Here is a 17,621-nt window from a genome sequence, read left to right as displayed (position 1 = left end):
TGTGGACTCTACGTACGTACGAATCTGACGTAGATTTAAGAATTTTGTGTTGAAATAAAGATCTCTTAAAATTATTTTGTGGAAGGAGCAGAGATCGCCAGATGTGCTCTGAGCGCTTGTGCTTAAGGCGGCTCTATTTAAGTTTATGATATGTTGCAAATCATATTTTACCTACGATGCCTTTTTGAATTACATACTTTTTTAACCGACTTAAAAAAGGAGGAGGTTATTTTTACTTACTCATTTTATATGGCGTGCCCATTTACGCAGAATACCTAACCAAAGTTTCATCAGATTCGACTGAATAATTAAGTATACGTATAGAGGAGAAAAATCATTATTATTTATTAAAAACAAATCGAATTAAATTTAGACAAAATATATCTACTTACTATTGAAGAAAAATACGAGATTTTGAAGTTGAAGTTTTATCTTTTCATGTGCTTAATTTTGTTTTATAATTCATCTCATCAAAAAAAGGGAGAGGAGCATATTTGTGGATCATTTACAGGCTCTTGCTTTTTGCAGTTACTACATTAGTACTACTATGTATTATACATATTGTATAAATGATTAAAAACAAATAATTGACTTCAATAATATTAAGAAATAGAAATCGAATATCCTAACTATTCGATTATATTTCGATTTCAGCAACAATAATTGAAAATCTATTTTTTATTCAGTGTCAAATGATGAAATTGACGTTGTACGTTATTTTGGATTGTGTAGTATTTTTGTTATTAAGTATTTTATTTCTTATTAGATTTATAGTAAATGTTTGATATGCGACCTAAAGAGGAGTAAGTTTTATAAATCTGAAACACGTTTTAATTTATTAAAAATGTTTATAAATTATATTGTCTTTAATACATTCAGAACAAACTGTCGATGTTGTAAGGATTGTTCAGATTTCAAACAAATTATTAAACTACAAAATGTTGGTCTTGTTATATATCACTATTCTTCTGCCGTAAAAGAGGTTAGTATTTATCTGAAATATAATTATCTTCTTCTTTCTTTAAATGTTATAATATAAGAAGGAATTGAGTCAAATGTATTTAATACAAATGTACAAGTAGTGATCCCGAAGCAACTATTTCAATTTCCAACGAACAATTTCAAAAGAACCCCCGACCTAAGTAAAACAACATGGCCTTATAGTATTATAATTGAATAAAACATGCGTACTGTCAAATAGAAATAGTTATAATCTACGATGAAATGCCAATTATATGTATGGTCTACAGAAGTCAATGTGAAAAGTCTCAAACGCTCCATACCTACTCTTCTTCAAGTCGCTAAGTGCAAGTGTGCCATTGTACACTAATTAAGCTTACATTTAAGCTGTAGAATGTGAGTTATATTGCTACGCACACTACGTTAAAACAAGATATTAATTTTCAATTGGAAAAATGCTCTTCGACATATTCTCGATTTCAAATAACGTATTATTTGTTCGGTGTGTAATATTTTGTAGGTTATTACTATTTACTAAACCTCATTTGATTATTTTATATGCATAGAATAAACTTATTATGACGACATTGTTGCATGTAATACAATCTTGGTGCTAAAATATTAGATTATATCCTGTACCTAATGACGATAATAAAGATACACAAAATATTACGTACAAGAAATATACGTACCGTCAAATCTGGCAACTTTGCCACTTAAAACACCCGTTAAAAAGTTTTAGTCCATTTTTGATCAAAATTCAAAGTGTGAATCAACCATTGAAGTGTGTTTAGCAAACCGTGTATTTATCAAAAAGTGCTAAACATAAATTTATTAAAAATAAAATCAATAATATTTGCCAAACATCTAAAAAAAATATATACTATCTGGCAACTTTGTCAACTAAATTTTTACCGTGTACAAAATGTAAGATCTATTTACAATATTAGTAAATAATCTTCAAAAGTTAAGATACAATACTTTAGGAATAAGATTAACCTGATATATTAATTATTTAGTACAAGCTGATCATCATTTTATGAAAATTTCATTTAAAGTCGGTGAATACGGTCAGGGTTGTCACAAAATTGCGTCATTATGTAAGTATTTATTTATTTTATTACTTATGATTAATTAGGCACATAAAAACATAAAAAACTCAATAAAAGAATTATAAAAAAAACACTTTTAGATATGTTTTCGCTGAAATTATGATAGTTCATAAAATACAACTATGCAACTATATTACATAGCGAAGACCGTCATTTCATTCACGTAAGCACGATCGTTATCTGGTTGGTCATTGATGAGATGAGTGCTATAAGTAGGTAATAAGAACTATTTATGGTAAACTAACAAGCACGTAAAGGTTTAAAGTATCTTATAAATAATAATTATTTTTATTGTTTGCTTGTGTACAATCCTATGTCACCACAAAGTTGCCATCTCATCATCATCTGGTAACATTGCCAATAATGTTATGAGATGCAATTCAAACTATTCTACGGAATTTGAATGTAATCAATCAATTCCTTAGCATAAAAATAACATTATATCTGAAATTTACGTACTTGGATCCGAGGTTTATCTACGAAAATGTTTAGTTCTTGAGCACAATTTTGATGATAAATGACGAATTCGAATCCAAAAACGAAAGGAATTGAAAATTATAAAAAATGGCTGCCGTGGAATTGCCTTATTCAAACTAGTTTTGCTAACTGATAACCGTATTTTTATTTACAAATTAAAAAGTATATTTAATCTAGCGACCCGCACCGACTTCGCACGAGTGCTATGCTTATAGGTACTAAATATACGTACTACACAATGTCTTTATATATAACGTTCACAGCATTTTCAGTCAGTTCGGGGCAATGTATTTAAGGTACTTAATTGGACAAGCATTGATACTGTTTTGCTTAAAATAGCTTCGTAAATAAGCCATTATTTCTCGTAAAAAGTAAAGGATAAAAAATGATTATTGTGGGTTATCACAGAGATAGACATATACAACCGCGGAGTTGTTTGTAGACCTTTTAATGTGTACAATACTACATAATTTTGATTTATTTCATAGGGTTCAGCCAGCGTAGTCATGTAAGCGCAAAAAATATGTTTATTTACTCATCACATTAGTAACCTCTAAAATGATCAGTGTTTCTCTGCTATATTATGCATATATTATATATATAAACCTTGCTCTATTAAAAAAATCGCATCAATATCCGTTGCGTGATTTTAAAGATCTAAGCATACGTAGGTACAGACAGGCAGCGGGAAGCTTTTTTTATGCGATGTAGTGATATTTGATTCACAGCCCTATAATTTACCATTTACTTAATTAAAAAACTAAATCCAAGGATTTCTAATACTCCTCGTCGTCCGGATGATAATGTGCAAACGTAATGTCATGAAATCGTGAATAAGACGTCGACTGAGTACTTTCATATTTTGTCTATTTTTTTAATTAAATCGTAAATATGTCTTGTTTTTTAACACATGCTTGAAATGTAACATTATTCTTGGAAAGCCAAATCTGTATTTCTAATTTCCTGAATATGGAAATTAGTATTTTTCCCGAACCAGAAATAAGGTAAGCTGCACTATTTAGGACTACTACTGCATATTTCGGAAGATCGGGTAACCATTTTTTCTTTTTAAATTTGGTAATTTAAAAATAATAAATCATAAAACAAATAAAATAGAGTTACTTTCCCGATTGAGAATATATCACCCGTATCTAGTAGCCTATATATTATAATAAGCATAGTAGCCTTTGAAGGCAACGATGCATACGTATGTGGTTGCGAAATAATATTTTGCTCTTTGTTAAATAGTAATTGTTAATTAGTATATTCTTCTCTGTCTATAAGTGATCATTAAATTTAAATCTGATAGAAGATGCTTGTGATTTAACCTCTGTACTTTGCTTCCTCTCGTTTGCTATTGTACTTTGGTTAACTATTGGTTTGGTAGGTTCATACAGAACATTGCAGTGCAAAATATATCACATATTTGTGACTAATGTTACTAACTTTTTTAATGAAGAAAATGTCCGGAAGTTTTTCTTTTAGCATACACTAAAACCTATATTCGATAGCAAAGAGCGGAACATTGAAATATGGGATCGATAAATGAACAAAATTTAAGCGACAGTGTTCCCAGAACACTTTAGCAATAGCAATTTACCTTGTTTTATTACTTGAGCGAGTGGTCCATGGACCATGAGTATATATTACTAAGTAGTTAAAAAATAAAAAATCTTTTCTTATATTATACTTGAACGTCATGTAAGAATATTAAAGTACATATATAGGAAACAATCCTCAGATTGCAGTACAGTACCGTTTAAGAATAATTCCTAAAGGGTAATTTTGTACCAATCAAAGTATAACAAAGCTTAATTTTCAAATTATTTTGATTCGTGTGTTACATGATTACCTAAAATTAACTATAACTTGAATCTACAACAATTAATATTTTTGTTTTTCATTTTGTTCAAATTTTTATAGGTCGAAGGAAAATCAGATTATATGGATATGCCTACTGGCGATGTGTATATCGTTCATAATACCTCAAACACTGATATCGCTACAAATGAATATATTTCTGAACTTGGTAATTTTAAACGTTAGGGATAGTTATTATTTATTTAGTTAGTTATATATATTGCTAACTCGGCCGTAATTTACAGGGCAATATATAAAATGTGCACGTTGCAAATACTTATTTGAACATGCACAGAAATTAATAAAAAAGGTACCTCACATTGATAAATTTGGAATAATTGGGCTTTGTAATTACTGTAAAGATCGAATACCTTGTGAACATTGTTATGAAGTTCTTAAAAAGTTTATTGCAAGTAAAAATAAGGAAACGAAAAAAATAAATGACTTTATTCATTGGTTAAATAGTATTAAATATTATCTCAAAAATAATAAACTACAATCACGGTCTCTTTCCAATTTACATTTAACCAAGCAACGTAATTTTACTTTGGATCCTAAAATAATCCATGAGCTTCGAAAAGGTCAGCTGTCAGACACAGAAACATCGCGTAATACAGCTCAAACAGAAAGCGGGCAACATATATCAACGACCAGTAGCTTAAACGGTACACCGGTTGGTGGCGATAAAACCAAACACGATACTGAAAAAATGAAAAGGTATTTCTTTGATACAGATAGTAACCTGATAGAGCATTCAGATATGGGCTTTATATTACCAAAACGAAAGGAGTTGAAATTTCCTTCAAAATACACGCACATTTCTCAAGATGGTATTAATGTAAACGTGCATGATTTAGACTTAATAAATTTACTACACAGAAAAGATATTAATTATCACTCATTTAATAATTTAGATGATAGATTCTCTGACAACATTCCATTTAAATACGACTATACTGAAAAATCAAATTTATCTCGATCTCATACAGAACTAATGGGAAATATGGAGGAAAAAAGAACGAACATAAGCTCAATAGATTTAAATTCACAGGAAGCATTTGCAAAATTTGGTAAAGGCATATCTCAAGGATCCCTTCAAAAAGATTTCAGTTTTTTTTTTATTAAACCGAATAATAAGCAACCTAAGACTCCTAGCAAATATAAAAGCTCATCAGAATTAATAAAGGATACTAAAGATATGATCCGTGAAAGATCAGAAAAAGAAAAAACAAAACAATTACCAGATATTAAATTGAAAGAGAAAAATATAAAGTTTTTGAAAGTAGATAATAGTAAACATAAGAAAAAGAAACAAACACTTGAAGAAACAAAAGAAAAAGTACCTCTTGGCGACGACCAGAAGATACTTGATATTGATACAAAAAAGCTGACGACAGAAGAACCTGCAGCTGATAAAAAAATTAAAGAAAATATGAATAGACTTTCACATAAATTGCCTAAAAGCGAGAAAGACAAAATGAAAACAGAACAGAAAAAAAAAATTGATGACAAGGATCTAATAAATGTTGAAAAAGTTTCAACAAAAGTTAAAAAAGAAAGTGAGAAACAAGAAAAAGTCGAAAAAATTGTTATTGAAAAAGACCAAAAAGAAGATTTAACCAGCGAAAAAATGCAACCTAAACATGATGCAAATAAAGGATCCAGTACGAAAGATAATATTGAAGAATTTAAAAAAGTATTAGCTGAGCAAAAGAAACAAAACGAAGAAGAGAAATTGAAAAGAAAAGAAGAAGAAGAGAAAAAGAGGAGACAAGAAGAAGAAGATAAAATGAAAAAGAAAGAAGAAAAAAAGCAAATAGAAGAAACTGTGATCAAACGTCAGGCCGAAAAGGAACCTAAATCGGATAAAAAATCTGATCTTAAAACAAAAACTAAAACAAAGATAAAAGATGAAACAAGTGAATTAAAAGCTAATCAAATAAAGGTCAGAAATCCGTCCACTGACGATTTAATTTTGCAATTAGTGAAATTAAAACAATCTCAACATACACAAAAACAAAGAGTACAACCGAAACGTTTATCAGAACTTAATATTGATCCTACCGTTATCAAAACTCACAAAGGTCATCTAAGTATCAAACAATCCGATTGTATAATTTGTAATGACTCTGAATTAGAGCTTGATATTGATAATATTGATAGTAGCAAATATGAAAGTAAGGAAGTGACTGATATTATTATAGGACAACAAATATTCAAATATAAACCACATATAGAAGAAAATATTAATAAAACCTCAATAGGTCCTATACTTTTTACATCACAATTTAATGATGATGTTGTGAAAATACCAAATCAAGATTTAATTACCAACAGTCCTGCAGGAGATATGGAAAGAAATCCTTTTTCCGCTAAAATCGTAAGTTTTTTGACGTATTGAGACGAATTCTATCCTTTTGTATTTATATGTAAATATATGTTGAGTAAGAAAGTACCGAAACAAATGCATTCATGATACATAATAAGGAACTATTACGGTCGTTGATAATCTTAAATTAAATTTACTCCGAAACAAAGTATGTTTTAGAAACTAATACAATAATCCAGTTGGGCTAATAATTTTAAATTCCAAATCCGAAATTATTTCCGAAATTGTGAATTGTGGATATTTATGTAATTTTTCAAATTAAATTCTTACCAATTTATTAAAATTTGTTATGAACTTAATTTCAGAATAATTAAGAGGTTATAAAGTATTATTTTTCGAATTTCGAATTTAATGAAACCTCAAAACACGATATTTCTTCAAAATTTTTGTAACCTCTTTATAACTGACATCGAAATAACTGAAAAATAAAATATTTTTGACGCTTTGACATGGACATTTAAGTTGTTGTTTTTATTTGAACTGATTTTTTAATAATTTATTTCGTTGCCATTATTGTATACTTTTAAATTGGTTTAAAAATATGTCAAAGAGTAAAAAAACAGAGGTAACTAATTTGAACGTATTTATAAATAAAAAATAATAAAAATGAATGAATAAAAGAGATAAATTTATCTTAAAAAATAAAACAATACTGTGAACAACTATTTAAATTTACAGGTTGAACAAGAAGTTCCAAAAGGTATTATAAGGTATGCCTTATCGGACCGCACATTTATTGATAAGGGCTGGACAATGCTACCCACTGAAAAAGTTGTGCGAAAAGTAAAACTTTTGATATATTTTTTCTTGATATTTTTTGATATACATATATTTTCTTGACTCCTAGGTCTGGTGACTAGTTTTCAAGGGTTTAGATACTGAGGGTATAAGAATTTAAGGAAATACAGATTGTACATAAGTTTTGTGCACACAGGCTTGTGCAATATGTTTATTTAGTCGATTCGTGGTTAGCTATTATTTTGTAAGAGTCTTCATCGTGATCTAAAACGGCAAGGAAGACATAATCAATAATCATGTTAAATATGTTTTTTTCTTTTTTTTTATGATAGAGGTGGCAAACGAGCAGGAGGCTCACCTGATGGAAAGTGACTACCACCGCCCATGGACATCCGCAATACCGGGGGGCTTGCAGGTGGGTTGCCGGCCTTTCAGGAATAAGTACGCTCTTTTCTTGAAGGTTCCCAAGTCGTATTTGTTCGGAAAAACTGCCGGCGAAAGCTGGTTCCACAGAGTGGTTGTGCGAGGCAGAAAATGCCTTAAAAATCGCGCTGTTGTGGATTTTCGGACATCTAGGTGGTGCGGGTGATATTTGGAATTTCAACGAAATGTCCGAAGGTGAAATTCAGCAGCCGCGATTAATCCGAACAATTCCTCGGAACATCCCCCGTGAAAAATTCTGTAGAAGATGCAGAGCGATCCAACATCTCTACGCAAAGCCAAAGGATCAAGCATATCGGAAAGGGCTTGATCGTCGATAATTCGGGCCGCTCTACGTTGGATTCGGTCAAATGGAAGGAGCTGGTACTGGGGAGCACCCGCCCAGAGGTGAGAGCAGTGCTCCATGTGTGGCCGAATTTGCGCCTTGTAGAGTCTTAGACGATGAGCCAACGTGAAATACTGTCTTGCCTTGCTGAGCACACCGAGCTTTTTCGATGCCAATTTGCCCTTCCCTTCCAATTGACCGCGGAACTGAACGAGGCTTGAAATATCGACGCCAAGTATTCCGATACTAGCTGTGGCGGATAACGGAATATTCTCAAATCGTGGAGATACCACAAATGGTGTTTTTTTAGCAGTTAACGCGTAAACTTGCGTCTTTTTGGGATTTAAATGGACTAGGTTTATCCGGCCCCAGTTCGAGACTGTTTAACGAAAACTCGATTTCAGACACAAGTTTGTTCCGGTTTTCTTCGACGTTTTCCCGAGAAATATTAGCACGGCCGGTGTAAGAGGTGTCTACGGTGCTGTCGTCTGCATAGCAGTGAATGTTACTGATTTGCAACAACTCATTGAAATGCAGAAGAAACAGAGTGGGTGATAGAACGCAGCCTTGTGGAACACCAGCATTGACGAATTTTTGGTCGGAGCATGCACCGTCGACAACGACCTTGATGCTCCGATCTGTCAAAAAGTTGGTAATCCAATTGCATAATTTCTCGGGAAGCCCATAGGAAGGAAGCTTCGAAAGAAGCGCTTTGTACCACACGCGATCGAAGGTCTTCGCTATTTCCAGACTGCCTGCTAATGTTGTGAGTTGCGAGCATGGAGGAGGCCCCTTGCTCGCAACTGCTTCCGCCCATTTATGAGTCAGGTAAACTAGATTATCACCGGCTGAGCGACCCCGACAGAAACCGTACTGGCGGTCGCTAATAAGCTGGTACTCCTCTAGGTACCGCAGGAGCTGGCAGTTTATAATGGACTCCATTACCTTGGAGAACAAGGAGGTGATGGCTATAGGCCTATAATTGGACGTGTCTGAGCGGTTGCCCTTTTTAGGGATCGGATGCACCATAGCAGTCTTCAGGAGTTCGGGACGACGCCGAATGCATAGGATTGCCGGAAAAGACGCGTTAAGACCGGCGCCAACTCGGGAGCACAAGTCCTTAGCACGTTTAGAGGGATGCCATCAGGTCCACTCGACTTCGACAGGTCCAAGGAAAGAAGTGCTTTACGAACTGCACTTTGCCGGAATTTAACCTCCGGCATCGTGGTATCACACCGCGTGATTGTTGGTGGTGACTTTCCTCGGTCATCGAGAGTCGAGTTCGCCGCGAAGAGAGAGCCTAAAAGATCAGCTTTCTCCTTCGCGGTATGGGCCAATGACTCACCGTCCCTGTGCACAGAAATTCCCCAAGACAGCCTTAGTGAGAGACCAGAACGCACGTGTTCCTGAAGGGAGGCGCACCAGTCTCTCGCCAGTTCTGCCAATGTACTCCGTCTTTGACTTAGCAATCACGTTTTTGAAGGATCTAGAGGCAGAGTTATATTCCTTTCTGAATGCGCTGGTATTTACATCACGAGACGCCAATGCGTTAACCCAGTCTTGGTATCATTCCCATTTTCGGCGTGAAGCCGTTTTGCAGAAACGACCAAACCAGGGTTGGGACTTGCCACCGATGGGGACCGCAGAATACGGAACGAACAGTTCCATACCCTGAAGTACCACATCGGCGACAGAGTCAGCAATAACGCTCGGATCATCCGGCAAGAAACAAACCTGCACCCATGGGTAGGATGCAAAGAAGGACCGCATCCCATCCCAATCTGCTGACTTGTAATGCCACACTCGGCGGCAGCCCACGAAACGAGGTCGTGAGTGCCGCGCAACTGGCACTGTACTCCGGACGAGATAGTGGTCCGACGAGCCCAGAGGGGGATCGACGATAACCTGGTAGCCATCCGGATGGGAAGTCAGCAGAAGGTCCAACAGGGAAGGTATATGATCCTCCACGTCCGGTATTCGCGTTGGCGAGGTGACCAGTTGTGTCAAATCATATGATAAAGCGAAGTCGAGAACAGATCTACCCGCATCATCGGTAGTGCGTGATCCAAGCCATTCGGCATGGTGGGCATTAAAATCGCCAAGAATTACGCGGATTACTCTGCGGATGGGATCTGCTGCAGCACGGAATCTGTAGCCATTTGGACGTGCTCAACCAGTCGGTCGGTTTCGGCATTACCGCTATGGGACCTATAAAGGCACGCGTAGCTTCGCGGGTGGTCGTCGCAGTCTACAGGCAGCCAGATAATCGATAGGTCCTGCCCTTCAAGGTTGCCGAGCCGTCGAGAGCAGATATCATCTCTGACGTAAACGCACACCCCAGCTCGTGGTACAAAGGAATGTTCCAATTTGTACCCGGGGTAAGAAAGAAAAGTCGTATCGGCAGGAGAGGATATCAGGGTCTACATAAGAAAGGGCAAGACCGGCTTCGCCGTCTCAAGGTGAAAGAAAACGGCGTTCAAGTTGGAGTTGAGTCCCCTTATGTTGCAGAAGTCCACAGTGTGGGTGTTAGAGGTTGCCTTATGATGCCTGCTCCGCTTGCCCCGAACAGTGGCGAACGTAAAATTGCGCATCCCTGCTCAGGTGGTGAACGTCCTGAGCATGCATGCCCAGCGAGGGATTCTCCACCGCAGTCGCTGATGGTACCCTCCTGGAGTAATGAAACCAAATTCTGCACCACCATTATGTTTTGGGGGGAGGGGGATCGGGCCTCCGGAACTCTCACATACCGGACGAAACGCGGTAGCATAGCTACCACTTTACGCCGATTTTAAGTGAGAGAGTGTGCTTCCCCGGGTGTGCCGGCCCATTCGGCTGCAACCCGAAGCTATGCAGTGTGGCACTACCACTATAAAATTTAGATTATTAATTTCATGATATATTAAAATTTACTCCCGCACAGATGAACGTATATCGTATGCGACCAGCTCATCCTGAATTTGATTGGTTTGAACATAATAAGAACAAAAAATTAATGCACTACGATACAGGTGAAAAATTAGCCGAATTTGATGATGATGGTCGGGGCAGGTGGTTTTATAGAAATGGAAAGCTTGCATTAGATTATTACGACGCAAAAGGTAAATCGATCAATGTATATATGAAAAATTATTAAGTTTCGAAACTGTCATCAGTCAACAGTAGATGTGTGATTACTAAATTCATCAGACGTTTCGAAGACGTCTTAGGAATTAGAAAATTCCACGTTAAAATATCTACGTTATCACGTTAAAAGATTCCGTTACATAAATAAATACAGGCCAGGTGATTAAAGCATGTTGTAACAGCTAAACTGTACTAAACTTATTATTTTCCTACTTATATATATTTAAAATATTTTTATGTTTAGTCTTATTTGAAGATTAATGTTTATTTTTAGAAATAAATGCACAGCAAAGATTTGTAATCTATAGTAGCGGTGAACCCGATGAACGAGGCCGTTCCCGACCTTTAGCTATACTTGCAACATTTGACTATCTCGGAAATGGTATTGTTTTCGATCACGCTGGTAAAATAAGGTAAAGTTTTCAATAAATAATATAATAGTAATCACTGGAATCTAGTTTTTTAAAACAAAATCGAAGTAAACATCCTTTTTTTAAGGCTAAAATATAATCAAACCGAAGGAGTTGTTTTAGATCGAAGCATTGGTCCTGTGTCTCATTGGAAATGGCACACGTTAAATGATCCACCAGTATTACAACAAGTAATGATAGATACTCAAATGGCACATAAAGATCCTGAAATATTCAAGCTCGGGGGACCTGGAGACGATAAAGTACGGGCCGATAATGAAGAGATGCTCGCAATTGAATTCGATAACTTTATAAAAGAGAAGAGTAAAAAGCTATCTCAAAAGTTCAAACCATTTCAGATTAAAATGAAAGCTTTAAAAATAAATGAACATTTTTCTTTGAAAGTACTAGATCAAGCCACTGTTTATTTGATTTTTAGAGACAGCTCTATTAATCTAAAAATAAATATTGGAATGATTTTGGACCATAAAGAAATCGTGGATACTGATACCGCTGAAGTAGGTGAAGTTTCTAATAGTTTAGAAAGATTTCCAGCTCGGACAGATAGCTTAGCTGGCTTACAAAAAAGTGTTGCATATGCTCAACGAGTCGAGCGAGCTCGAGTAGAACGAGAACGTCGACTCCGACCAACGGTGTCTTATACGGATAAAGTGAATGCCCTAGTTTCACGGCCTCTACGCACTCCATTAGACAGAGTGCCTTCTAGTTCCACAGCCACTGTTACAACTTCAGCGTACAATTGTAGATGCAGAAAATCCTCGTCTTGTCATTTGTATTATGACACACGCCTTACTTAATAATTAAATTTTACAAAATATTTTATAACTATGGGTTTTATTAAAGTATATATCTTCTGTTGTTGAAATCTTGTTTTATTTATTTTAAATATAAGGTTTTTATTATATTAAGGTATAAGGTTTACCCATATACGAGTGATAAGTATCACCTTGCGATAAAATTAAATAAAATCAAATTAGGTTCCATTATTAACTGTAGATTGCATTACACTTATTTATTGTTTATTTAAATCCTATCAGCCCTTCAGAAAAGAAAATAGATTTAACCGAGAAGCGGCGAAAGAAACTCTTCGGTGATTTTATTCTTAGTTAATTTGTGATAACAATATTCAATACAATTGCAATATTACTTAATTTATGATTCGTATTAGTAGGGGAGTAGACGTATTCAAAAACAAAATAATTACAAGGGAAAATACACACGAGTGGTGTGGTTGAAGTAAAAATTACCTTGTTTTATTGATTGGGCAATTACTGGCTTAAAAGAAGGGGAATCCCCGTTGCGTCAATTAATTTCTATTTTATTCATCTATCATAAAACTCGCAGACTAGCATAGTCTCATACATTCGTATTTAATTCAGCTTATTCAATTTAACATTAACTATTTCACTTTTAAATGAACTGGACCTCGCAAAGCTGACGTTGCCCACGTCCACGCTTCATCTAGCGCCACCACTCGCAATTGGATTTTACATACCATGTAGTTTTATGTTTTGCCATGCAAGATAGTGTAGTAAACTTAGGATCGGATATTTAGGTTAAAGATTGTAATAAAAACAATTATATTCATAATTCCTCTTTTCTTAATTTGACAATATTTGTATGGTCCACACCAAAGTTATTTATTTATATATATATATATATATATATTTTTGTATAGTTTGGTGGACGAGCATATTGGCAACCTGAAGGTAAGTGGTCACCACTACTCACAGAAAATGGCGCTGTAAGAAATATTAACCATTCCTTACATCGCCACCAACCTTGGGACCTAAGATGTTATGTTCCTTGTGCCGGTAGTTATTCTAGCTCAATCACCCTTCAAACCGGAACACAACAATACTGAGTACTGTTATTTAGCGGTAGAATATCTGATGAGTGGGTGGTACCTATTCAGACGGACTTGAACAAAGCCCTACCACCAAGTAAATTATATATATATATATAGTTGCTTTAAATATCAAACATAAATACATGTATCACAAATATAATAAAATTGTTCGAAAGATGGTTGGGATTATATTGTTTGAACGCATCGTGCAATCTGAATTTAAATGACTAAACTAAATGTCAAATAAAATCTACTTCAAACTGACAGCTTGTTTTTACTGACTGTCATCTTGAGACTGAGTAAAATGTTTCGTTTTAAACTTATTTTCATACGTAATTGTGAGATCATTTTAAGTCTTTAATTCACTTTTTTCATAGAGCGCAATGTAAAATTGGTATGATCATTTTTTTAAAAGCAAATATTTTAAAGAAAATATATCAATTAATATGGTATGTATTTAATTCTATTGGCGTAACAAATACAATACATACATTGGAATCTGCCAATGTTGTATTTGTTACAATGAATCAGAAACTTATCGCTTATTCCCATTTCCCGCAGAGTTATCAGGACGAATACGTTGGTTCGTTTCCTAAGGATTTCAGTTATGGTCCCTTTGAACAAAATGGTGATAGTGATAATGCATCTCTGCAGGAAGACCATAAACCTCGAATTCTACTTATGGGACTTCGCAGGTAGAACATTTGTTAAATAATTCGGACTGGTTTTTTCTTATGAGTGTGGTACTGAAAGCAGATTGCATTTAATGTTTACAGGTCAGGGAAGTCATCTATTCAAAAAGTTGTCTTTCACAAAATGTCACCTAATGAAACATTGTTTTTGGAATCTACCAACAAAATAGTTAAAGATGATATAAATAATAGCAGTTTTGTGCAGTTTCAAATATGGGACTTTCCTGGTCAAATTGACTTTTTTGATCCAACTTTTGATTCTGATACCATTTTTGGTGGATGTGGTGCTCTAGTGTTTGTAATAGATGCCCAGGTAAACTGTTTTAATGTTTTTTATTATAATACATATCTATAGCTGCTGATTGTGTATGGATATAGTCAATATTAATCATTTAATCACTGATATTGGGCTAAATATATATTTCTCTCTTTCATATGATAAAATAATCCATATTATGTTATACATAATGTTACAGGATGATTATCAAGATGCATTGGATAAACTGCAACTCACCGTTACCAAGGCATATAGAGTTAATAGTAATATAAAATTTGAGGTGTTTATTCATAAAGTAAGTTATTGTTGCCGTTAATATTTCTAAATAATTTCATTCAATAAATAATTAACCCTTATATTTCATAAAAATATTGTAATAAATAATAAAATATGTGACATACAGGTGGATGGCCTTAATGATGATTACAAAATGGAATCACAAAGAGATATCCACCATCGTGCAACAGAAGATCTGGCAGAAGCAGGCCTGGAGCATGTTCATCTATCATTTCACCTAACTTCTATCTACGATCATTCTATATTCGAAGCATTCAGTAAAGTTGTCCAAAAGCTGATACCGCAATTGCCTACATTAGAAAATCTTCTAAATATACTCATATCAGTAAGTTCTAAATAAATAATGGTCCAGTTAAAATAAAATTATTAATGTTTTATCATTATTGAATATTAATTTTATATAAAACAACACTAGATATAGGATATTTATAGGATTGTTAGGTAACTCATTTTAAAAAAATTATGGCAATAAATTCATTTAAATATAATAAGTATTCGTTTATATTTGTTTCGTAAACAATGAAGCAATACTATGTTTAATTATTGCAAAGCAACGGTATCTTTGGTTTTAAAATTCTCTTCGTAGTTATTAAATGTGATTTTACAATATTGCCTACTTTTACCTCATAAAGCTTAAGAATATGCATTGTATTGCATAAATGTGATGAAATTAATTTGATGATAACTAAGCAGGACAAAAATGTTACTAGTTATTTAAGTCATGACTCCACTTGTGATAAGTTTGGCCAAAAAAGATACTGTGCAATCTTCTTCTTTCTTAGGTCACAACTACTTTAAAAATCAAAGGTTAATTCTAAATGTGAAATATATATATATTATAGTGTACTTAGATTAGTATGTTGATAGTCAGTCATATTTTTTCGATTTTAATATATATACATATAATTACATGCAATGAGATAATAATAGGATTTTAATATTTTTTTTAGAATTCTGGTATTGAAAAAGCATTCCTCTTCGATGTAGTATCCAAGATCTATATAGCAACTGACAGTTCTCCAGTAGATATGCAAAGTTATGAATTATGCTGTGATATGATTGATGTTGTTATTGATATTTCATGTATATATGGGTATGTTATTTAATTATAAAATATGAATAGTATTTAATAAAACTTTAATTAAATTATAATTAAAATTTATTATTCATTGATCTGTTGTACTTAATTTTAAAACAACATTTTATTTTTAAAATTATTAATTGATATATTTGTTTTAATATTTTAGGATGGTAGATGAAACTGAAGTAAACACATTTAACAGTCAGAGTTCTAGCCTTATAAAGTTGAATAATGGAACTGTGCTGTATTTGAGAGAAGTTAATAAATTTCTTGCACTTGTCTGCATTCTCCGAGAAGAAAACTTTCAAAAACAAGGTATAAAGTTTGTTCCTAAAATGTAATTTATTGACTCAATCTGTGAATATCAATCGAAGCAACAAAAATAATTTATTGATTTGTATGTATAACTTTATGAGAAACTAAAAAAATATTAAGAACAATAACAGATTTTATTTCGTTATTACAGGCGTGATTGATTATAATTTTCTGTGCTTCCGGGATGCGATTACTCAAGTCTTTGAGTTGCGTAGTAAATCTCAAAACGCAGCGAAGAATCGATCTGATATTGAGCTCCTGGCCAATGGTGCTGGAGATTCAACTGAGACTACTACAGATAATCTGCAAGTCCAAATACCATAGCACAATATACATTATTGTTATTTTTATTGTATAAACTGTAGAAAAATTATCTTTGTAATATAATTCGTTTGTACTACAGCTTATTCCAGATATATCCATAGTACTACAATTATTGTAAAGAATATTTAAATAAAAGGAACATTATTTTTATTGTACATGTTTTTTATTGATGTATTACTGTATATATGTATATGTATATTGTTAAAGCAAATCTCTTGGAATTCATTTAAAAAAAAAACTATGATTTTTAAATATTATGATGACAAAATCAAAAACAATAACCACCTGACAAATGTAAAACACGTGTAGCGAGATTTTTATGAATTTAAATGACTTAAAAATTCTTGTATATAAAACACACAACTTTTTCAACATTTTGAATCGTTAGAATCTCAATGATGATTTTTAGTGAAAAGTGTAATAATTTTCATAGATAATGTCAAATCTTTTTTTATGATAAAACTTACCGTTCAGCTGAAAAATGCATAAAATCCATTTTTTATAAACTATGACCTTTCATACTTTATTATTAAATTAAATAGCAATTTAAAACAATTTACTATGATGTTCCCAACATCGATACCAATTTTTAGCTCTGTGCAAATGATGATAAACTTTCACCCATTTTTTACTTACTTAGCCGAACTACCACTACTTTTATTATTTTATATAATTATCATTAATCTTTACTGTTTCAATGTTCAATAGTATTTACTTTTGGATGGCCAACTTGTACATATAGTACATTTAGCAGGCAATAGTTTTACTTGGTTAATACAACAATAGAATTATTCCATACGTTTATGTTTTTTAAATCCATATGTCATATGCTTATTAAATCTTCATATTTAAAGTTCTAACACCAGAATAAAGAAAAGTGTTTTATTAAGTAATGTACTTTCAATCTAAACGATGTATTTATTGCCAGTT

The 17,621-nt window shown here is 33.3% G+C and overlaps 2 protein-coding genes across 2 annotated transcripts; both read left to right on the top strand.

The window, feature by feature from the left end:
• Positions 1-4,484: 4,484 nt before the first annotated feature.
• Positions 4,485-12,715, top strand: LOC113399731 (reticulocyte-binding protein homolog 2a-like). The gene is made up of 5 exons (XM_064220686.1): positions 4,485-6,789; positions 7,477-7,581; positions 11,223-11,400; positions 11,700-11,838; positions 11,924-12,715. The coding sequence occupies exons 1-5, from the start codon at positions 5,119-5,121 to the stop codon at positions 12,651-12,653; spliced, it is 2,823 nt and encodes a 940-aa protein (XP_064076756.1). The 5' UTR covers positions 4,485-5,118; the 3' UTR covers positions 12,654-12,715.
• A 1,239-nt stretch (positions 12,716-13,954) lies between these two features.
• Positions 13,955-16,846, top strand: LOC113399747 (ras-related GTP-binding protein C). The gene is made up of 8 exons (XM_026638963.1): positions 13,955-14,154; positions 14,267-14,400; positions 14,482-14,710; positions 14,874-14,969; positions 15,078-15,296; positions 15,922-16,064; positions 16,219-16,367; positions 16,519-16,846. Exons 1-8 carry the CDS (start codon positions 14,152-14,154, stop codon positions 16,689-16,691), a joined length of 1,146 nt encoding a protein of 381 aa, XP_026494748.1. The 5' UTR covers positions 13,955-14,151; the 3' UTR covers positions 16,692-16,846.
• The last annotated feature ends 775 nt before the right edge of the window (positions 16,847-17,621 follow it).

The sequence above is a fragment of the Vanessa tameamea genome, chromosome 2, assembly GCF_037043105.1.
Source record: "Vanessa tameamea isolate UH-Manoa-2023 chromosome 2, ilVanTame1 primary haplotype, whole genome shotgun sequence".
Taxonomy (NCBI): Eukaryota; Metazoa; Arthropoda; class Insecta; order Lepidoptera; family Nymphalidae; genus Vanessa; species Vanessa tameamea.
This window is presented reverse-complemented; position numbering and strand designations above follow the sequence as displayed.